Source organism: Sminthopsis crassicaudata, chromosome 2, assembly GCF_048593235.1.
Source record: "Sminthopsis crassicaudata isolate SCR6 chromosome 2, ASM4859323v1, whole genome shotgun sequence".
NCBI lineage: Eukaryota > Metazoa > Chordata > Mammalia > Dasyuromorphia > Dasyuridae > Sminthopsis > Sminthopsis crassicaudata.
The window spans coordinates 655037921-655062308 of record NC_133618.1 but is presented as its reverse complement, the minus strand read 5'-3'; the positions used below and the strand labels follow the sequence as shown (position 1 = coordinate 655062308).

Below are 24388 nucleotides of genomic sequence, written 5' to 3'. Positions count from 1 at the left end.
AGAGATTGGCAACTGCCTGTGACAACAGTTTGTTCTCTTTATATCTTAAATACAGATGTTCAGTTACAGCTTTTAATTCAGAAATAGTATGCTTTTATTAACAGTATTGAAGATTAATTTTTGAATGTTTTCACTTAAAATTCTACCCACCAGAAGATGTGGTTATTTTTATGAAGTACCTAGTCAGCTTTAGAAAGGAGGGACAGTTTGGCATCAGCCCAAAAATACATATTTAAACAATGAGCCTGCCACAATCAGGAAATTATGAGACAGCTTTAAAATAGCAGAATCTGGGTTTTTTTTTTTTTTTTTTTAATTACACCTCCAGTTTTCAACTACAGCTCTGCTCTAAGTTCTTTCACATGGAATTTACTCATGTTTTTCCTGGTTTAAAGGCTAAAAAAAAATAAGTAAAGTTTAAAATGTCTACCAGAGTGTGGGATAAAAGCCCATCATATAGGAAGATTAACTGGCCTCTTGGGGTTATTGACACTGTCCATTCCCACCTAGGATCTTTTGAAATAATCGAATCTTTTGGACTGTATAATTGATCTCTCAGTAGTCTTAAGATGAGTTACACTTGAAAGAGTCTGATTTTTCTTTTTGAAATGGACAACTTAACTCTCCAGTAGCATTTAGAATGTAACTTCTGTAAGTTGAGGCTTTGGTCTGCCCAAAAGGATAGAAGAAATGTCCAGGGACACAGAAAAATGACCTATCACTGCAAGTCCAAAGGGCCTGGGGCAGGGGGGGGAGGTTGATGACCTTCACTTGATCTCAATTATACACTATTTCACCTGGCTCCAAGGTTAATTTCATTTTGTTGTTGTTGTTGTTGTTGTTCATTGTCACAGGATTAAATCTTGGGGTACAAAGATAAAAATGGCCTTAACTTGGACCCTTACTGGCACTTCTTCTGCCACTGTCAGATTGTGCATTGTTTGACCCACAGTAACAATCATCTCATTTTATTTAGGTTGGGTTGAGTGAAATGTGCCGTTTGGGCAAGTTTCTTTTGAATTTTATGCCTCCAGTCATACAAGCAAGTGTTTATGGTCTCAAGGTGTGTCTATTGAACAGCATTTCTTTAAAATTACTTTTTTTTTTTTTTTAAGTGGTAGTACATCCTTGGTAAGAATGAATCTGATCCTCCATTTCAGCCACCAGTTACCTCCTCTTCTTATTGATTGGATACCCTTGTTTTAGATCATATTTTTAAGATGAAATTTTATTAAGTTTCATATAAAATTCTCTTAGCCAGTCTTTTAATCTTGGAAGAATGAGAATTACTTAAGTGACCTCCCTTTTGCTCCTGAGCTCCTGAGATTTTTAGTCTATAATATATTTGAATTCCATATGTACATGAAAAAAAAACTGATCATAATTTCTTAGACTTTACTGAACATATGTTTATCCTTTTTATCATTTGTTTATTATGTCATATTATCCTTCTTTTAAAACTTAGGCAACTGTGACTTTGGTTTCATGATTTAGTCATGCAGCCAAAGGAATGATTTCAAAGATCATCCTGAGTCCTTTTTCTGAGCACTGTCTACAGAGCAGTGCAGCTGATAAGCAGTCAGTATCTAAATGGTGGTGATGGTTTATGAAAACTAGTAGTTCAGGCTAAGCGAAGATAGCATGATACAGATATTCACTGTCAAATTTGTAAGGACTATTATTTATAGTAGCTGTAATGCTCATCAAATTAAAAAACAACAACAATAACACCTTGACTAAATATTTATATTGTACTATAAATGGGCATTCCTTCATGGGAAAGAATTTGTGTAGTCATCCCATTTCTTTTTCCAGGAAAGGGAAAGACGAAACAGCCCATGATTCTGTGATTTAAAAAAAAGAAATTTATTAAAGTCTTAAACATTGATCATTGGCTGGCACCATTGACTGTCTACTAAGTGTACATTAAAAATGTGAGTCAAAAATTAGAGTTAGGGGATGTAGTAAAAGTTTCTTAACATCAAGCAATTTACATTTTTTTTATAGGACACCCATCATGTTTGAAATTCTGTCCAGAATTAACAACAAATGTAAAGGCCTTAAGATGGCAGTGTATTGAATGCAAGACATGTAGTGCATGTAGAATCCAAGGCAAAAATGCAGTAAGTTCATATTTTAATAGTTAAATGATCTTTTATTAGTATTCACTTTTTTGTGAGTGGGAGAGGGGAAAATCTGTAGACAAGTAGCTGCTTTTCACTTTAAATGTTTCACTGCTATAATTTATTGATATTTTTCTTTTTCATTCCAGAATGCATGGAGATACCATAATACTTAGACTAGTTTTGTTGATTGTTGTTAATTTGGTAATACATTGTTTGAATGACATTTTTCAATTGGGTTAGCCATTGTTCAACTTATTTTGTGTTGCATTACAGGATAATATGCTTTTTTGTGATTCTTGCGATAGAGGGTTCCACATGGAATGCTGTGACCCACCGCTTTCCAGAATGCCAAAAGGTGAACTTTTAAAATCTTTGAAATCTTTCTTTAAAAGTTTAATAGGCATTCACTAGAATCATCTTTATGTTTGATTTCTCAGAAATAGGCTTAAGTCATTCTTAATTACACAGTTTACTCCATTTACCTATTATTCTACCTTTGGAATGGAATGGGGGTATGAGCATCATCGGTAGTGATATGACCAATATACTTATTAAGTCCATTATAATTAAGAAAAGGGAATCCCCCCAAAAAGCTCCTTGTAGTTGTGAGAGCAAATCTTGAATTGCTGCCTTAAAACTATTTCCTTGCTCTCCCAAAAATGTCTCAAATCAGCATATTGATTAGGCAAGATGGTTTTTTGTGAAAGTTGAGAGTTTTATTGGTCAAGAATTACTTTCTCAAGGTTGAAAGTACAGAGCTGTTCTATGTTGCCCACCTAGAGGAGCATTGGGAGGCGTGGGCCACTGAAAGAGATGCTGGATTGGAAGTCAGAGGGCTTCCTCTCCAGTTCCAGTTCTGCTCCGTAGTACCTGGCAACTGGAGGAAGCTATTTGTCATCTCTAGCTTGAAAGGAAAGCATTGAGATAACCTCCAAGAATCTCCTGAACTTTGAGGTTCTAAATCTGGGGCCTTAATAAGACTTTAAATATCTTCTCATATTAGTGATGACAGTGTAATTGTGTCTTTGGTTTCTGCAAAGTAAAGAGGTACTGAAATTTCCAATCAATTAGCTGATATTTTAGGATCATAGATTTGAGCCAAAAGAGATTACAGAGGCTGCAGATTATAAATAAGAAAACTGAGGCCCAGAATAGTTAAATCATATATCCAAGGTTTTGTAGGTATCAAATGGGTGAACTCTTGTTCTCTGAGTCTAGATCAGAAGACATACCAAAACACTTATGCCCAGATCTGGCTCATAGGACATGAATGGTCCTCTGTCATAGAGAGATACATAGGTGGTGGCTTAGCCTAGCCTTCCTGTTGAAGGCTTTACTTTCCCATTTTGTAATATATAAATGCAAACTTATTTTGTTTGTAATTTTCAGTAATAAAGCAGATAGCTATGTAAATTCATTAATCATAAATAGACAATTTCTATTGTCTAAAGGCTTTTAATTTCTGATGAGAGAGGCAGGTTGGGAAATAGGATAAATTTGGGAAGAAGACATAAGACATTGGAAAGTAGACTATGAAGGCCTTTTCATGTAAGGACAGACTGTTACCATCTCTTTCCTATTTGTTTTTTCACACTGGGGAAATTAACTTGATAGTGGTTTCTCAAAAATGTAAGAAAGGATAAGTGTTCTTTTTTCCAATTTTCCTGGAGTAAAAGCTTCCCACATCAATCAACTTGTGTGCAACATGTTAAAATGATAGTCAATATGTAATATCAACAACCTAAAACAAGATATATTTATTTTTTTCTAATATATAAATATCTAGGGATGTGGATTTGCCAAGTCTGCAGACCAAAGAAAAAGGGAAGAAAACTCCTTCATGAGAAAGCTGCACAAATTAAACGACGATATGCAAAACCTATTGGACGACCGAAAAATAAACTAAAACAACGAATGTTGTAGGTTGAATTCTTATGAGAATATTACTCTTTGGGGATCCAAGATAGATTAACATGATAACATGACCACTTTAGTCTTCATCACTTTATTTCATCGTCAGTGCCTAATGCTTTGTGTATAAACTATGAAATAATTTTGGAAATAACAAATATAAGTATAGTTGGCATTTTTGTGACCTTCTTTTGGCAAAAATCATAAGGCCTAAGTAATATTAGTTCAAGAAGGTGTAATAAAATAAGCTGCATTGATTAGATTGCTTTATCACTGGATGAATAGGGGAAGAACATAATTCTATAAATATTGCATACATTTTAAATCAAAGTCATTATCTGAACTTAGGCCATTCTTACAGCAAATACTATTTTTTAAAGGCTTCCTGCTTCTGAGCCTAATTCTCACAAATACATTTTCCAGAAAGCTTCAAATTCATCACAGCAGATCCAGAATGATCAGAGAGCTAGACAGAACCACTTGGGACATCATTCTTTGTTTTAAGTTCCCTGAAATCTTGTCTGGTTTTAGTTTCAAGATGAAAACATGGCTTCCAAAACATGGCTAAGTTTTTAGTAAAGATATCTTTATTTTATGGCATTCTAGTTTTGTTTCCAAATTCTCATGTTGACTTGGTCTGATTTTTTTTTTTTTGTTGTTGGTGTTGTTGTTGTTAGGAATTTCACATGAACAGGTAGTGGCTTTTTAAAAAAAAAACTTATTTTTCCTATAAAGGATCTGCCTTTTCTTAGGTTAAGTGCCTCACTTGTTAGAATATTATTCTATGTAGGAAATTTGATCATAGGGAACAATTGGCACTTTATAAAGGCTAAGAACAGGAAGCAGTGTCAAAATCTTTTTACTCATGAGCTGTCGTGTCTACTCTTCTGTCTTGATTACATTTGGGATTCATTCAGCATAGTTAGTAATTTTCAGGAGACTTTATTAGAATCCATTGACTTTTCCTCTGAATGTAGTTTTTGCCAGATTCTAGAGGTAAATGTAATAGATTTTGAAGAAAATCTTCCTTATGTTAGCATCATATGAAGCATAAATTATATGTTTTTACATTCATCTTTCAAAACTATTGTTCCCTAAATGAGACTGTATGCTAAGACTACAAGTTTTAAAAAAAAAATAGTATCTCATCTTCTTAAAGAAAGTTTATAATGGAAAATTATGTTTGGCACCAGTCCTAATTTGGTAGAAAACTGCCTCATGAGTTCTTAGAATCTTTAAAAATAAGCCAGTGTCTCCACTTATTGAAATCTTTTAGAAGTTCAAAGTAGCAGCTTAATATTGAATAATAATATTTTAAAATCTACTTATTTCAAGGAGGGAGATTAATTTGGGAAATCTATTCCAGATTTCCAGCTCAAATTTGGGGGTTATCTTGCACTCTCATTATATTTTTCAGTACTAAAAATGATCTTCAGCATTACCTATATTTGATTTTAGAGGAACAGTCAAATAAAGGACCATTGTTAGAATCCAGAACACTTTTTAGATTAATTAAATTTAAACAGAAGTCCTAGGCTGTTCCCATCTTCAACCATTAGAATTTATTCATTTTATCTTCTCATTTCCAATGATAAAAAACTTAGTGCAACTTTCTTTTGGATAGGGGAGAAAATGTATTGTTTTCTTCACTCAGACAGCTATAGTTTAAACGCTCATCTTCTGTTGCCTGGTTTATTGCAAGAGCTTCCTCATTGTTCCCTGATCCTCCCATCCTGATTCTCTATAAACTGCTCTCTACATTGCTATGCAATTGATGACTGTAAAACACATGACCATGTTCTCTCTCACCCTCTCCTCCCCAATGCCTCCAGTTTTTCAGTAATTTCCTGTTGCCTGTAGGACAAAATGCCATCAATGTGGGCTTGAAAGCCCTCCACGTTTCTCTTTACCTTTCCAGACGTGACTTCATGTCATTCCCCTTCAGATACTTTAGTGCTGTGAGGCACTGTGCGTACAGTGGAAAGAGTGCTGGATGTTCCTTCCCAGGTCCTGGGACAAAATCTCTATTCTGTTTATAACTGTCAGTGGGGACTTGGGCTAGTCACTTAACACTTCTCTGAGGCTCAGTTTGCTCCTATGTAGAAGGAGTGAGTTGACCTAAATAGCCTCGGTGGTCTGACCTAGTATCTGTGTCTGGTGTAGCACTTTCCATCTTCTCTCAGTGCCTTTACACAAGTCATTCCCCAGGCCTGAAGTGCACATAGTAGGTGGTTCATAAGTATTTTTCCCCTTGAATTATATTTGCAGTTATTTCCATTAAAAAAAAAAAAATGATGCTTCAGTGCTCTATTGGGTATCAATCCCTTTGTTCTCTAGTCTCCACCTAAAGCAGTCATTCTTTTAGAGTAAGCCTTTATGATGTGAGAAATATCAATAAAAAACTTTTTTAAAGAGTAAAACTTAGGCATTCACATTACCTTTTACTAATTGCTTAGCTGTGTTTATATATTTGACAGCAGATTTGTTGTGGGATAGAATAACCCCACCATTATATAAAGTGGAACTAATTATAAATTGCTGTTCATGTGCACAGTAGTGTTGTTGACATAGATCTTTACGAATCACACGATGCCAGGTGTGAGGAAATAATCTTTGGAAATGGATTACCCCATCAGATCGTCTGTGTCATGTCTGCTTTTCTGTAGTTTGCTTCTCTTTGAAAATTACTTCAGAGTTTTCTGCTCTTATTTATCTGTTTTTTTAAATCAACATTTTGTGCTGTGATTAATTTTCTTCCCAAAGGGAGTTTGGTGGTTTTCTTGTCCGGAATAGACATTATTTATCATTTTTAATCTTTTAATGACTGATTTGTTTTAAAGTAATAATTGGATGGACACATTCAAATTATGCAGAGTAATCAAAATAGTTTTTAAATCACTGTTTACTGTTCATAACTCAAGTCTTTTGCTTTTGGGGAACTTATCTACATTCCTTAATACTATAATAAAGATAGTTCAAAGAAATGAAAATATCAAATTTTGTAATAATAGAAAGCATAGCTTTCTATTTAGTGAAAATTAAAGTGTAGTTATCGTCAACCTGCTTAAAATTAGTTTTACTTATATTACCCTTTTTTCTATTGTCATATATGCTGAAGATTTTCTTTTCTTCTTGCATATATAAGTTCTCCGAACAATCATGGTGCTTGACTGTTGTTCACCTTTGCATTCACAGAAATGTCTGGCTAGTGATGCAGAAAATGTTTTCACTATCATTAGGTTGTTTGTTTGTTTTGTTTTGTTTTTTTTAATCTTGATCACATGAAGTAACATATAGATTGTATTAGAATTATTGGTTACAATTTGTGTGACTTGTTACTTTTAATATTGATTTTGTTTTCCAACCTTTTACCTAGGTCTGTAACCAGTGATGAAGGATCCACGAATGCATTCACAGGAAGGGGGTCACCTGGTAGGGGTCAAAAGACTAAAGTCTGTACCACACCTTCATCTGGTCATGCTGCATCTGTGAAGGACTCAAGCAGCAGATTGGCTGTTACAGACCCCACTCGGCCTGGTGCCACCACCAAAATCACCACCACCTCCACCTACATATCTGCCTCTACACTTAAAGTTAACAAGAAAACCAAAGGGCTCATTGATGGCCTTACTAAGTTTTTTACACCATCACCCGATGGTCGCAGATCACGAGGTGAAATAATAGACTTTTCAAAGCACTATCGTCCAAGGAAAAAGGTCTCCCAGAAACAGTCATGCACTTCTCATGTGTTGGCTACAGGTACCACACAAAAGCTAAAACCTCCACCTTCTTCACTTCCACCCTTAATCCCCATCTCTGGTCAGAGCCCCAGTTCACAAAAATCCAGCACCTCCACTTCTAATTCTCCCCAGAGTTCTTCTAGTCAATCAAGTGGGCGCTCCTTTAGCAGTCTTACTAATCACAGTCAGCTGAAGGGACTTTTTGATGGACTTTCTCATATTTATACTGCTCAGGGACAGTCTCGAAAAAAGGGACACCCAAGTTATGCACCACCCAAACGCTTGCGTCGTAAACCTGAATTCTCTTCCACAACAAAATCTAGTGCCCATTTCTATGGGAAGAAAGATAATAGAAGTAGGTTTATTTCTCACTCCTCCATGTCCTCTGGCTGGGGACTGTCTAGAGGATGTATTTTTAAAGCAATTGCCCACTTCAAGCGAACAACTTTCCTTAAAAAGCACAGGATGATAGGCAAATTAAAGTATAAAGTGACCCCTCAGATGGGGACCCCCTCACCAGGGAAGGGGAGCTTGGCAGACGGAAGGATTAAACCTGATCAGGATGATGGTAAGCAAAAGGTCAAAGCTCCAACCAAACTACATCCTGTCCCTCTCCTCCCCACTGAAAAAAAAAATAATCAACTAGTTCTTATTTGTCACATAGGCCTTAGCTATTTCTCTTGTTCTGACTTCACTTTCATAAAGAAGCAATGAAATGTAGACCTTTTCCTGCCGCTAACTAAACCTCCAAAATGTTTGTCCAACTAATACTTTCATACATTCTATTATTTATTTCCATCTCTAGTGACACAAGGACTCCCACCCCACCCCCATGCTCTTAGTGCATAACTTATGGCTTTGTAGTAGTACTGCATGAATAGCATCTGTCCTTGCTGCTGCCCTGTGCCTTCTCCTCAGAGGCTCCTGGGACTGCTGCTGCTTCCAGGCGTGCACTTCAGCTCAGCATCTTTCTCTATTCCATTGTCTTTTCATGACAAATTCCATCCTACTTCAATCTCAAGGAAATTTCATCTGTGATAACATGAAATGTACTTTGGGGTATGGTGTGTTTTGTTTGGTTTGGTTTTGGTTTTGGTTTTTTTTAAGAAAAATGTTTTTATAAATTTCAGCTAACAGTTTGACATCTTTTGATTTTTGCAACTTTTCCCTAAATTAGCCATTTAAGGGAGTATTAGAGTTGTTTATTTAAAAGCTAATATTGGAAGTTTGTAAAGAAAGATCTGTATAGCCACTGATCCCAGAATCATTTCCTATGTTATGCCCCGAAATTATTAAGGTAGGAAAAAAAACCGGGAAAGATACTGGTCAGTCCAAGCAAAGTTTGGAGAAAACAGGTAAAAGGAGGGTAAAAGAGTTCCTGAATCTCTGTGCTTGTACCAACAGTAAAATTGTATACATCAAAACAAAAGGACAAGTTAGAAAGTTCCAAAATGCTTCTTATGCTGAGTGAATGTCATTCTGGTAGTTTAAAGATTCCTTTCAGTGAGTACACTTTCTGCTGGTTTTTAATAACAGATACTGAAATCAAAATCAGCATCAAACAAGAAGGGACAGATGTAAATGTGGTTGGAAGCAAGGATTCTGTTACAGAAGAAGATTTGGATGTCTTTAAACAGGCACAGGAACTTTCCTTGGAGGTAAGGTGTGGGCAGTATCTCCTCATCCACAAATGTGCGATGACAACAATCGAAGTGCATGTTGTCTCATGTCTGTCATGTGCCAACCCCTGCTATAAGGATGTTACAAAGTCTCATTTGATACTTCTCACAGCCCTGGGAGGTAGGGAAGTTATTCTGCCCCATTTTACAGATGAGGAAACTGAGGCACAATTGAAATCACTTGCTAGCGTCACAGAAGTGGGGAGCATCAGAACCAGAGTTGAGGCAAGTCTTCAAGCCTAAGGCCATATCCATTGTATCAGCCAGCACGTCTTGGGCATTTTGAAATTGAAGGTTCAACTTTTGACATTTTTTTCCCCTCCAAGATAATTATCTTCAACCTCTGCTATAATTTAAAATAAAATGTTCTTTGGTGTTTTTTGTGTGAATGGTGATTTATTGCTGACACTGTCAGAGTAGATCGGAACCCTCTGCCAGTCTGTTGAAGGAGGTCAGAGAAGTGATATACGAGACAAAGCTTTAAAGGTGAACATCAGTTTACTGGTTCCTCTTTACTAGGGGAAAGAGAGGGTATTAAATCTTAAACACCAAAGCCTCCATAGTAGAGGTGCCACTTCAGTACTGACAGAGAGATCACTATGAAAAGTGCCCTTATATCCATTTTTCTTTGGATTTAATATGTATTGCAAGAGTGTACTTTATGACAATTTACTAAATAATAATCTCAGCTCACACCTATACTTAATGCTTTAGAGTTTACAGAGTTTTTTCTGTGCAGTAGCTCTAGGATATAAGTAGTTCCCATGTAATTATTCTCCTTTTCAGAGGAGGAAGGGAAGGTACAGAGAGCCTCAGCCAGCACAGTTGGAGCAGCAGAAATCAGGTCTTCACACTGTCCCATAATTTGTTACTGCCTAGCCAGGGACTGACACTTGTCATACATCAGTTTTAGAATTTGGTATTAGGATTGCAAACTGTGGTCCACTCACTGCGTAGTGTATGTTTATATTGCCACCTGCCAGTTTTTATTTTCAGATAATAATACCTAACATTTATGTAGCATTCTAAGGTTTGCATACTGCTTCCTGTTTCATTTTGATTCTTACAACTCCATGAAAAAGGTGCTATTCTTATCCCAGTTTGATCAGTAGGCTGGAAACAAAAGAGTATCAGGCAGGATTTTCCAAATCTCACAATCTACACACTTTGTCACTACTGCCTCTTAAGAGTTCAAATGAATCCTTGTAGCACATGCCTTGTTAAGGTTAGACTTTTCTCCATAATTTCTCCTTCATATATATTCTTTTGTTTCATTAAACTATTATTATTATTCCTAGGTTTCATTATTTGGTTTATATTTTCCTAATTTGCTTATGTGATTTCTGCCTTATCACAGTGATTGGAAGTCTTTTTTTATACTCTTAAACTACTCTTTAATTTTTTTTTTCACCTTGTCCCTCCTCAAACTATGGTATTACTGTCTCTTTGGTTAAATTTTCCCTAAAACTAGTTCAAATTTTGTTAATCTGTACTCTTATGAAAGTAGCTCTGGTTAGAATCTATTAGATTCCCTTGAAATTGATTTGCCTAACATAGATATATATGATATCAGCCACATCATTATATCAGTTTATCTTATTTAATATATGTTGGCATCCTTTGGCACCTATTTAATACAACATTAGCATTACAACAGAACACCTTGAAATTTTTTCCTTAGGTAGCAATTGTTTTTTCTTTCCCATTGTAGTGTCGTGGGCAATATGAATCAAATTCATTATAACTTCAAAAGAACATTTGACAGCATGAGAATTCAAGAAGACAATTTTGTAAAAATAATAGTGGATATCATGTTCTTCATTCTTTTAAAATTGACATCAGCAAATTTTTAAGAAAAACTCAGATAAATGAAAAAATCTCTTCTTTATTTTAATTGCCTGCCTCCCAGGGAAGTTATGAGGATCAAATGAAATTATATTTATAAAGTTCTTAGCACAATTCCTAGAACATAATGGGCACTTAATAAATGTTTCCTCCCTTCTGCCCTCCTTCCCTCCTTTTTTTTTTTTTTTTTTCTTTCTCCCTTCCTTTTTTTCATCCTTTTTGATATTTAAATTTTTTACTTTTTCTTTCTCCTAACAGAAAATAGGGTGTAAAAATGGTGTGGAATCCAATGGACGGTATCCTTCAGTAATAGAATTTGGAAAGTATGAAATCCAAACCTGGTATTCTTCGCCTTATCCACAGGAATATGCAAGGTAGTATAGAATAGCCTTAATCAATAAATAATACTTTGTTTAAACAAAAGAAGCAGCACCATGATTTTAAGAAAGTAGATGCCTATAGAAAACCAAAGCAAATTTAGTAATTGATTCTTAACAGTTTGCCTGTCTCTCCTGATACCCTTTTTAATATTCAAAAATCTTATTTAAATGATTTGTATTTACTTTTTACAAATTCATTGTAAACCATGTCTTCTGTCTACAGGACCATATTCTTTCTATGATTGATTGGACACGTATCTCTTTGACATGAAACAATGTATGAAAATTTTTTTTGCCCTTGGAAAAATCCTTGAAGGCATGTTTACCACCAGATTTCCCTTTCTAATTGGAATACTTAAACATACACATTATGCACACATCATACATACATACACTATATGCATGTGTACACATAATTTCATATTTTTAATTTGCTCTTTTAGAGATGTAGCACAAAAAAAATCTGAGGAAAGAGCAGTATTAAACACCTTGCCCAGTTTTTATTCCTGGAACTATTTTTGGTCAAGTAATTTAAGAGAAAACATTGAAATATGTTGAACTTTAAGACTACTAAATAACTGCTGCTAGTTTCTGTTTAGTATGAATAATAAATGTCCTAAAATGGTCACATGTATTTGAATTTGCATTAGTCATAGTTATAGTTATATAACATATAATCATTTGTTTCAGACCAATGAAAGTATTCAATGCAAATTCAAATAATGTGACCACTTCTGGGAATTTATTATTTGTATTAATCAGGAGCTGGCTGCTGAGAGAACAGGACCAAACAGCCATTTGTCTGTTTATGCCCTAGTAATATACTTGTATTTCTTAATTCATACTCTTTAAGAACTTCCAATAAAAACAAGCTTGTGTTCTTTCTGGATTTCTACTTTATTTCTTTCACCTTCAGCATCTCCTTAATCACCTAATTGGAATGAACCAGAAGTGTGTATACTACTACTTAAAGCATCAAAGTGAATGAAAAGATCTGACTTTTCTTCCTGGCTTCCATTTACTGATAGTGTTATCTTAGACAATTGTAATAAACTCATCTATCTCTTAATTTTTCCACTCTTGACATAAGGGTAATCATATGTAAAAGTTACCATGTTAAGTACAAGCTTTGAAATTGCTACTATTTATATCCCTCTTATCTCATAATTCTTGAACCCCCTATTAAAAGTGCTTTTTGTTCAGAACTAGGGATACCCTTGTATTGGAGGTAAGAGTACAAGAACTATGATTGTTTATATTTGCAAGGTAAGTAATAATGATCTGGAGGGAGAGAAAACTTGTCCATAGTCACAGGAAAAATCAGTGGTAAAACTATAAAATAAATTCTGGCCTTTGGATTTTTACTTTTCCTTCTTTGTAGTAAACCAAATCAGGAAAAGTTATCTTCTCTAGTTATGGAAATAAAGACTTTTCAGTTCTAGAACCTCCTTAACCTTGTAAGTTATACACAGTATTTAATAAATTAATTTATGGCCATTCCCTAAGTTAAAAACAATCATATTTCCGCCATTGACCTTTTTAAGCTAATAAGAACATTAATGTTGGAATTTGATAAAGAGTGTCATTATTGCCAGAAACTGGCCTCTGACTCAGTGCTGCCCTTCTGGCTAAGATTTAGTTAAGTTGACTTCAAATCTGCAAAAATTCTTTTGTCTAAAACATTTCTAAGACAATATTTAGTTTGGATAGTAGAGATGGCAAATATTATTGGCTATGTCATAAATGAGTTAACATTTCCTTTACTTCATTTTCTTTATCTGGGTATTATTTATTTACACTATAGTATAGAAAACCTTTAGAAAAATTGAACAATATTTCATTTTTAAAATGACCTAAAATTCTAACTCTCTGATTTTTAAACTTCAACAGATTACCAAAGCTTTACCTGTGTGAATTCTGTCTTAAATACATGAAAAGTAAAAACATTTTGTTAAGGCACTCAAAGAAATGTGGATGGTTTCATCCTCCAGCAAATGAAATCTACAGGAGGAAAGATCTGTCAGTGTTTGAGGTAGGCATGCGTAAAATGAAAACCCCATTTTCAAACAAATTTAAACATGTGTTTGCCTTCTAGAATGCAAAAGTTATATAGCATTTTGATATTAAGATTCATATTTTTCTCCATTGGAAACTTTTCCACTTTTTGGAGGAGTTCTTGCTTTTAAGCCACTTCTTCCCAACTGCTGAAATACCTTTTTACCATCATGGTGACTTTTTTCCTTTCCTGAAATAATTAATAATTCATGTCCGCAAAAAATCAAATTCGCCAGTGAATTTGTGACCTCAATAGTCTCTCCATTAATTGCTTCTTTGGTGATAGAAATTAGCCTTAGCCAGCAGCTGTGGCAAATCTCTGGTTAATGTTGCCTTTGAAGATATTTTCCTGTCTAGAGAGTTATGCAGCTGTAGACATCTCCCTTATCCCCAGCCACCTGTATTCCCATCCATTTCTTGGCAAACAATGTGGCCTTCTTGACAAGAATGCTGCAGCTGATAGAAGCTCTCTCATGTCCGTGGATGGCCACCCCAGTAGAATTCTGTTGGTTACAATAAGCCCATGTGATTATGGGGCGAGAAACTTGGGCTTTTAAAAAAAGATATTTGATCTTTTCAGAGTTGACTTAATAGAGAAAAAAAAAATTTAAGTCTGTTTTTAAGATTTCAAAAAAATAGGGAGGTTTGAAGGATATAATGAGTTGGAGATTCCAGTTGTACTTTCAATTGGATGTGTATAGCAGACTTAACTGGAGTTGGTGGAGAGGAAGGAAGAAAGAGGGAATGTGAGAGAGATTGACTAATTCCTATGGAGATGATAATTGAACTTATTGGAGCTGATAGAATCACCAAGAGATTATAGAGAGAGAAAAAAAAAGATGACTCAAGACAGCACCTTTGTGGAAACCCATATTTAACTGGCAGGATCTGAATGACTTTCAAGGAGACTTAGAGTGAGTGACCAGAAAGGTTAGAGAATAATCAATGATCAAGAGAGAATAGTATCTTAGAAGCCAAGGGAGAGGAGAATATCCCAGAGGGAGTTGTAGCTAACCTCATAAGCATTTTCAGAGAAGTCTAATGGGATGAGACTTGAAGAAAGGAAAACTGACTTAGTTAAAAGGTTGTTGGTAACTTTGGAAAGAAGAATTTCAGTTGAGGGATGGATTAGAGGGATTGAATTGTAGGGGAGCTGGGTTATCAAGAAGCTAACTAAGGAGTAAAATGGACCAAGAGAGGCATTTACCAGTGAGAAGGGAAGTGGTGGGAGGGAAAGCCCAAGGTGGAAGTTTTATTACATGAAGGAGTAAACATTTCTAGGGCTTTGTCTGTATATAATGAGAAAGTGGAGAGAGGGAACTCTGAAGCAGATTCCTTAGATAAAAGGTTTAAAAGGAAATCACAGGTAAAGATAACCCAGAATTGAGATTTTGTAAAAGTATGAATATCAGTATATAAAGGAAGTAAAGGATTAAGGGCTGTGGTAGAGTATAGTGTTAGCATAGTTAATCCTAGGGATAGGACTTTAAATTGTAATGGAGAGTAATGTGCTATAAAATGGAATAGGAGAGACAAAGAGAGATAAGAGGTCCCAGGATATCTGAAGAAATTAAGGAGGAAGGAAGTCGGATTCTGTTCCAAGGAAGATGCTTCCCCCTATATGCATTAATGGTACTCAATAGCACAAAGAACTTTACTATTTACAAACTGCTTTCTATATATTAAGTCATTTAAGTCAGTGGGAGGAACCTTTCAGATTTTTTCAGGAGCAACTTGCAGCCACATTTCTATAGTGTTTTAAGGTTATGCAGCTTGATCAGGAGTATAAATATTATTATTATAGTCATCTTATAGAGGAGAGCTTAGATTTCAGTCTAGCATACTTTTTTTCTGTATTATACTGCCAAAGAAAGAGCTGTCCAGCCATATAAATAAAACCTCCTTTAGTTAAGGAGCAAATCATTTCCTTTATGCCTGATGTCTAATACTTATATCTGATTATGTCGCTCTGTATATGAGCTGGGTCTTCTCCAAAGGAACCTATTATAGGAGTTCTAAAAATAATCCTGCAGTGTGAGAGTTTATATGGTCCACTGGAGACCACAGGATGGTCCAGTTCATTGTTTAAAGACCTCTGGTTAGCAAATAGCCATTTCTCTCAAGAACGATGCTGGGGAAATTTGTAACTCCATTTGATCTAAGAAATTGGCACCCTTGTCTAGCCTCCTGTCCATAACCGTCAGTATCCCAGCATGATTCTTTTTATTTTGAACAGAAGTAGACTGTAATCACGGTACTTATTCTGGGTTGAAATTCATCTCACTTTCTCTGCAGTATTATTCCCAGAATAGAAGTTTTATCTTTTCCAATTATATTTGAAATGATGCTTGGGATGAAAACCAAAATGGAGGTCTTTTTTTGTGAATCTACCCCTCAGGGAATCAGAATAATATAGTTCATTTATTTCATTTTGGTGTGAAACCCATTTTGGAAATAGCATAGAGATTAACTTCCTTGAAAGTATTTTGATGTGTTTACATTTCCTGTAATTTAGATGTGTTTGGTTCAGATAAGGGGGGGCATATTTGTATCATTTTTGAACCATAAAAAATAAAAAGCCAAAATTGATATCTAGCCAGTGGTTTGCATTACAGTAAACTAGTTTGAGAAGAAACTACAAATGTGAAGAGTAGGAGATGCTAGATAATTTCTCTTCTAGAGTTAATAGAGTTAACCTTGTGCTTGCTTAATGGAGTGTTTTCATCTTGTAATTTGGAATGTGGAAATACAATTATGTACTTCCTAAAATACTTTAAACAAAAAACAGCATTATGTTCAATGGTACTTTTTGTGCTTAATAATATTGTCTGTTTCTTTTTCTAGGTTGATGGGAATGTGAGCAAAATTTATTGCCAAAATCTTTGCTTGTTAGCCAAGCTCTTCCTGGACCACAAAACCTTGTATTATGATGTTGAGCCGTTCCTTTTTTATGTTTTGACAAAAAATGATGAAAAGGGCTGTCATCTCGTTGGATACTTCTCTAAGGTAAAACAGAAGTTACTATGCTTTCCTTTCCTTTTTCAAAAGTATTATGTGTTGAAGCTCTCTCTTTTGGTAAGGTTTCCCACAATTGTAACTTGAAGACGTGATAGCTGTTTCTGAAAGGCCAACATGTCCCAAACAGGGACTCTTCAAGAGAGATGAGGGAGGTACTTTGCCAGCACTGCTGGTCTGTCCTTCAAGTTTCATCCACTGTTTCAGGTGTGGCCTGCAGACTTGAGAGCACTTCACCTGAAGTTTTTGTCACTGTTTTCCATGCTAAGTCAACACAAACTTCTGTCTTTTGAAGTGGGGTCTAAAACTCTGTCTTCTCTGGCACATTTCAGTGTTACCTGGAAGGCTGTCTTCTCCTTCCCTTTCACTGAGGGCCTCAAAATTCACAAGAGAAGAGAATCAGTTACTTCGAAGGAATGTTTACTGTTTGTCTTGTTCCATTATGTTTCTCATGCCCTCCCTTGTCAGCTCTAGCCCTCCTTCATCCCTTCCTAATCCACCCTCATCTTCTTATTTTTCTTCATAGATCTTGCTCCCTTATTTTTTCAAATGTCTCTTTCTCTCTGCTCCTTGTGTCCACCTCCTTGAAGCTGCAGAAATCTGGTTTTCTCCTTAAACTCCTTCATCTTGGTGTTGACTTGATTTTCTTTCCTGCTCCCCAACTTGCTGGATCAAGATGGAAAAGAAATGCTTCTTGTTCCACACTGTCATTTTCAGGGCCCTTTCCATCACTTTCACTAAGTGGTCTCTTCTACTTTGAAGGTCTCAAGTTTAGGCTTGATCTCCTGGGATTTTCTGCTCAAGAAGTTTCAGTGGCTCCCTATTGCGTTTAGAATAAAATACAAATAAGCAAAGTCTTCTTGCAATTTTCTCCATTTTCTCTAGATGACATATTACTCCCCATCACACTGTGCTAGAGCTAAAGTAACCTCTTTGCTTTTCAAGAATGCAGCATTTCTTGGCATAGGCTGACTCCATGCCTCAAATGCTCTTCTCCTGTCCTCCACCAGGCCCCATCTCCGTGAATTTCTAGGTCCCATAATAGCTCAGTTCAAACACTTGCATCCTTCAAGTCACTGTAAATTTATTTTGTATATTTATATGCCTCATATTCTTTATCTTTGAACATGCTACACCTGCCCAGGAGAATGTAAACAAGAAACCTTTATTCATTCTTTTTTATATGATATACTGTTGCTCCAAGAGAATCTCATCTGTGTGAGAAATCTGGTTTTTTCAGGCTAAAGCAGTGATTGCCTATTGCATCTCCCACTGCCCACTCTGTCCCTTTAATTCTGACCCTGAGGTGTCAAGTGCTCTGCTCATCTGTGCATTTATTTACTAGTCACCCCCTGTCCCCCACAGGCACAGCTGTCTCACCATGCGTCCTCTTTTTTTTTCCTGGGTTACATCTTGAGTTTCATCTCCTGCCACTATTCCATAATTCCAAGCTCCCTTCTCATTTTCTTTTTATCTGTCCATGAGCTGCTGTGTCCCTTGATGGCCTAGCACTCTTTCAACACTGGATCAACACTATCCTTACTTTATTCCCTGACCTGACTCAACCTCTCTAACAGCAGATACTTGGACTTCCTCCATCCTCTTTCTTCTCTGCCCCTGGTCAGTTCCTAGTGGTCAACATGACAGTCGAAGTCATTAACCTATAGCTTCAGCCACTGTAGAATCATAGCTATTCTTTCTTTGTGTGAGTCCTGGATTAAAGTAACTCAAGTGACAATTAGTCAAAATTACAAAATAAAATTATTTCCAAAACTTTTGAATGTTGAGATGTTTCTTAGATGATCGTTTGACTGCTTGTCTTCCTAGACTGACAGTCAAATCAATTCTTAGCCTTGATCTTAAAACTCAGAATTCAGAAGATGTAGACAAATCTTTCTTCACAGTCTCTATTTGTATTAAAGATTTTTTTTCCTACCATTTACTGACTAAAATAGGTTCATTAGTATTTGGATATTCTGAGTTAGTTCTTTGATACAGTTAGTATAATTTGTGATCGGTCTCATTCCTGATTAATATGTGGCCACACATCTTATAATCTCATAAGCTTTTTCCTCCCTCTGTGGGTAGTTTTTGGCATTTTTTTTTTAAATCCTTAGTAAGAGATTCTTGCTTAATGCCAAACCCCTCCTCTCCTATGTTTATGAATTATTTTGTAGTTTATGTTTTTGAGTTCTTCTGTTTGTTTCTACTTTGTTGTTTGAAGGGCTTTAGAGGTATTTTTTCTTTAAGTGATTTTCAGATGTTTTCATTTTTTACACAAAGGATAAAATGTGCTTGGTAGAAAATCTCCCCGTGATTCAGATACCACTTTACTTACACTAACATTAGGAACATTTCCTTCAAAGTAGAAAACAGAATCCTAGAGAATGGAGCATGTTCTTTTATGTGCTTCCAGAAGCTTGGCCGGTCATCTAGAGGGACTTTGGGCAGTGTTTCCCTCTGTCTCTCCTTGATGGACCCAAGTCATTTAAGTATGGAAGGGATTTCCCCTCCTTCCTTTACTTCCACCAGTGAGTTTGGTATATCCCTGGATCCTGTGTTCTGACTCAGAGCATAGTTAAGAAATGTTCCCAGCTCAGATGGTTTGTTTTAAACTGTTGACTGAATCAGATGCCAGACTTTTTTGCTTTGGTCTTGCTCTGACATTGCTGCTCCTTGCCTTCCCTGAAGCAGTGTCCAAGAGCAGCATTGAGCACAGGGAGGGGCCTGCGTCAGCAGCGCTTTGACATCCTTGATCTGCTTCTCCTTCCCTCAGGAAAAGCTTTGCCAGCAGAAGTACAATGTCTCCTGCATAATGATCATGCCCCAGTACCAAAGGCAAGGATTTGGAAGGTTTCTCATTGATTTCAGTAAGTGAAGTGCTTTATTTCCATTCATGATCCAAAGAGCCCATGGCTGTTATGGGAAACAGTAACACATATAACTTTATTTAACCTGCTTTGTTGTTTTTATCAATAGATAATGGGATTTCTATTTCTATTTACATAGGTTAGAAAAGCATCCCCAAGTGTAAAATTTACTGCTCTGTTATCATACTCTAGGAAATTGAGACAAGATCTCTCTCACACAAAGCTATTATACTGAATGAACTGGCTAAATTACATTCCATTTTGTGATGCTCATTAGTACTAAAAGAGGCAATTATTTGTGATTAAAGCTAAAGGAGGTGTTATTTCAAGGCGTTCTCAGTTTTCAAAAAAAAAAAATTGCCAATGTTTTACTGAAAAGAACATAAAAGGAATATTTCTATTTCAAAATAGCTTGTCTTTTCAGAAGATCTCTCTCATAGCCATGACTAAAATTCTTTTTTTGTATCCTTTTAATTTTAATCTGCAAATTTTCAATTATTTAAAGATCTGCCAAAGAACATTCACTTAATGTGTTTATTAAATTACCCAAACCCTCTCCATCTTATAACTGACTAATATGTAAATAGACTTAATACAAGCAAATGTTGAAAAGAAATGTTGGGAGAGCTATTATAATTCATTATCATCATTGTACTCTTATTGTGAAATAGAAAATAGCTCTGCCCTGACTGATGGCTATTCCTAGAATAAGGACATTTCTAAATTTTTAAAAAATTCGTTTATCAGTATCTTTGCATTCATTAGATCACTGCATTTGCTCTAAGGCAGAATGAATCAATCAGCCATCAAGCATTTGTTAAGTTCTAGTGTATGCCAGGCACTGTGTTGGATGCTCGAAAAAGAAAGACAACATTTCTGCTTCCATCAAGGAAGAGAATGTATACCTATATATTTAAACTAAATCCAAGGTCATCAGAAGGAAGGAAGGCACTGGAAGTTTGAAAGGCTTTGGATAGAAGGTGATACTCATTTGTTTCTTAAAGAGAGCAAGGAATTATCTAAGGAATGGAGTGCATTCTATGAACGGAGGGCTGGGTTACAGATGTGGGGAAGACAAGAATGAGACTGCAAAGAAGGGTCAGGGTCAGATAGTGAAGAGCTTTAAAAGGCATAGACAAAGTAGGATTTAGCCTGTTGCCAAGAAGGCATTGCTGAAGTTTACTATAAAGTTTAAGTTGGCCACTTGGTTGAGTGGTGCTCAAAGAAAATCATTTTGGCAGCTGTGTGAACGATGGATTAGAATAGAAAGAATCCAGGAGACTATTGCAGTATTCTCAGAGAGAGATAATAACGGCTTGAACATGGATGGTGATCCTGTGGGGAGAAAAAAAGCTGTCAGTTGTGAGAGACCTGATGGCAACATTGGCAACTGACTGGATGTGTGTGGTGAGGGAGAGGGAAGAATCAAGCATAACTCCCAGGTTATAAATATCAGAAGACAACTCTTGCAGAAATTAAGAAAATACAAGAGATAAAAATGAAATATTCACTTAGTTTTTATTCATTAAATGGTAACAATCATAAATTTGATCAAGAAAAACCATGATAAATTATGGTGGTATGATACATGAAATATTTCATATCAGAAAGAGATATTCATCACTAGATTTATTAACTAGGCTTTATGCTTTTATAGGGGAGATTACAGGCTTGTTTTTTTATAGTTGTGTTAGATTGTAATAGAGGCTCTATCTTCGGGGGCACCGTGATACAGAATTCTGCTTGAATTTGGAGTCAAGGACTTGGGTTATCACCGGTTTGGGCAAATCACCTGTCTCCTTTTTCTGGGCCTTGTTTTCCCCATCTGTAAAATAAAGATGCTGAGTTCCAAAGTAATTTCTAACTCTATATCTTTGATCTTTTTCTTCCTGTCAAAGCTGGAGTCATTATGTGGTTTTAAAAATGTATATCCTCCTGTTCAAGGAGAGATCTCCTCTCTGGAAAAGGGACATTTAGGTCCTTTGTTCTGAAATTTTATGTCATTATGTTTTATTAACCATCCAGAGTTAATCCAATAGTTATTATTAAGAACAATAATAATAGCTACTAATTGTCCAGCACATTTGGCACTGGAATAAACTTCAAAGATATTCATTTGAAAAAACAACCCCAAAACATAATTTCTTCCCACAGTTTTCTACCTTACAGCCTAAAGTAATAATAATTTTGGTATAGATATTGTTTTATCCAAATATAATAATGACTTATATAAAAAACACTTTTCAGAGAATGAATGCATTTATCTAAATGAAATTTCAAGATAACTAAATTTGTATCATCTTTGAATAAAGATTTTTGCTTGTTATAGCCATATATAATCATTTGGATGAAAAATATAAAATGCCTTATACTTTACTGCATTCTTAAATAACGGATTTAACTGAACATAATTAAGCCTTTTCTTGATGGTATGGACTCAGTTATTAAGCCTCTTTATCTTGGACCTTATAGGATTGTGGGAAGAGAGCTGGCCAAAAGCCAGAAAGACTAAGCTTCAGGTTATGTGTTTGACTTTCAGATTGACTGAGTGAGTGCATGAATGAAGTGTTCATTAGTCGCTTATCATGTGCTGAGTTGGGGATACCCAAAGAAAGTAGTATAGGATAGCAGGAGTTCTGTCCCTAGGCAACTTTTAACTAAGACTGTGTTATAAAGCACATATTGACCTGCCCTGATAGGAGCTTCCTAACCAGAGATACCCTACATAAAGAAATAATAGGTTTAGGCCAGAAAAGACAAAAAAACAAAAAACAAAACCCAAGGTATTGGGGATATAATTTTCCTACTGTAAGATAGTCCTTGGTGTTCTTATTTTTTTATTTTTTTTTTATTTTTATCTCTTTCCTTTTTTCATACCCTTAACTGACAAGAGAGTTCTTGTGTTTTTCATCTTGCCTATAGCATTACCTCCCCCAGGTCCCTAGCCTGGAAAATGAGATAACTCAGCTTGTCAAGAATCTTCTGTTAAGTAATAATAAGTAGGGCTCTATAGGAGATGTCAGAAGTAAAGCTTGGGGTTTTAGTGTAGCAACTACATAGTATTATGGGGGAAATGCTTCATAACTGTCAATCCTTTTTTCACTGAGTATCTTTGTGACTGTGTCTTAGAAGAGTGAAGTTAGAAGATTGACTTCTCAGTAAATAGAGTTGTTAATGGGAGTAAAAGGCTTTTTTAGATTGAGAGTAAAAAGAAGTCAGTGTTGGATCATAGGATCCAGTGGACTTGATGAGAAACTCTGATGAAAAAGTATCCTTTGAGATTGACCGGGCAGCCCAGGATCGCACTCAATTGAAGTGCCAGTGTTTAACAGTTACTAAAAAATTAAGAATTCTCTATGGAAAGGGAAGGATACTAAGCATAAATATGGTCATATAAAAAATAGAAGACAACAATAAAAACTTTAAACAAAGAAAGAAATTAGGTTCTTCCATTATAACTGTATCTCTGAGCAAATGACAACATTTTTGAGCCCTGCTATCCTCATCCGTGTAATGGATGCAGTAATTAACATCTCACAGAATCAAGTCATCTCAGAGTTAGAAGGAATGCCTAAGTAAAGCTGAATAAGATCCTACCTGAAGAGCAGTGAACTTTGTCCTGGAAGCCATTCTCTCCCAAGGCTGCCCTTTCCATTTTGACTTAAGCATCATTGTCAGGGAGTTTTTCTTCATCCCCAGGTTAAATATGCCCCTTTGCAATTTTCACATACTGCTTCTAGCTGTGCCCTCCTACTTTCATCCACCAGTGCTTCATATACTTGAAGACAGCCTTTTCTGCTCCCAACTAAACATCCTTGGTTCCTTCAGCTATTCTCATATGGTGGGGTCAGCAGTACATCAGCAGTACACTTAATCCTGGTTACATTCTTCTATGCTATATCCATGTAGCTCCTTTCTTTTAAGGCTGTTGTGAAGACCAAATGAGGTAATGAATTGAAGAGTGCTTTATATTATTGTTGTCATTACTAACAACAGCAATAATTAGGTAAAAACTTGCCTTTAATAGTTTGAAGTCAGTATGGTAGATTGCTGAAAAAAAATAGAATCACCTTCTTTGGAGATGGAAAGAGAGTTAGCTGTTGCCCTTTTCGTAATGTTTAAAATGTGGTTTTTATATAGGCTGGGGAATTAATTCAGTGACCTTTCAAAATTCCATTTGTCTTTGGAATTCTAAACCATTAGAAGACAGATAACTTAGGGATCGTATTTTCTACACCACAATCCTCTAACTCTTTAAAGGGAAGTGTTAGCTTCTGGATTTATTTTATTTAGGTTTTTTACATGAGTCTCAGAACTATATAGGTTACAAAGCATTTTCTGGAAATCAAATAAAATTTTTAAACATAAAATAATTTGTTAAACTAGCTAAAAGAAGATATTGGTGAAGTGGAGAGAAAATTACAGTTGCCTATATCCTCCACTTGCATATTTGAATTACAGATATTGTAATGATTTTCCCTATATTTATAGAGAACCTTTCTTCTAGTAATCTTAGAATACTTAAGGCATTTGAATATATTTTGCCTTTCTATTTCCAGAGAACATTAGGTAGATAGTAAAGATGTTAGTCCAAATAATCCCAAAATGTCAAGTTACTTTCCAACTTGTTCTCTCTACATACAGAGGAAAACCAGGTTTACCAGACAGGTGATTACAAAGCCTGACTTGTTCACGTATGGCACATCATCTTTCTTTCGTCCCCCTTGTAGGTCAGACTTAATTCAGGATGGATTGGTACTTCGGATT

The 24388-nt window shown here is 35.7% G+C and overlaps 1 protein-coding gene across 8 annotated transcripts in view; it reads left to right on the top strand.

Annotated features, from left to right (window-relative positions):
* The window catches only part of KAT6B (lysine acetyltransferase 6B), a 208214-nt gene that overhangs the window by 132193 nt on the left and 51633 nt on the right, over window positions 1–24388 (top strand). For 3 of the 8 annotated variants that reach the window (XM_074296768.1, XM_074296767.1, XM_074296766.1), the window contains exons 5-13: window positions 2008–2123; window positions 2400–2481; window positions 3913–4045; window positions 7414–8345; window positions 9314–9435; window positions 11560–11675; window positions 13572–13713; window positions 16581–16742; window positions 19528–19621. In XM_074296768.1, coding sequence (XP_074152869.1) covers window positions 2008–2123; window positions 2400–2481; window positions 3913–4045; window positions 7414–8345; window positions 9314–9435; window positions 11560–11675; window positions 13572–13713; window positions 16581–16742; window positions 19528–19621 — 1899 coding nt within the window. The remainder of the gene's footprint in view (window positions 1–2007; window positions 2124–2399; window positions 2482–3912; window positions 4046–7413; window positions 8346–9313; window positions 9436–11559; window positions 11676–13571; window positions 13714–16580; window positions 16743–19527; window positions 19622–24388) is intronic. The other 5 variants (XM_074296771.1, XM_074296770.1, XM_074296773.1 and 2 more) reach the window with 3 other exon arrangements.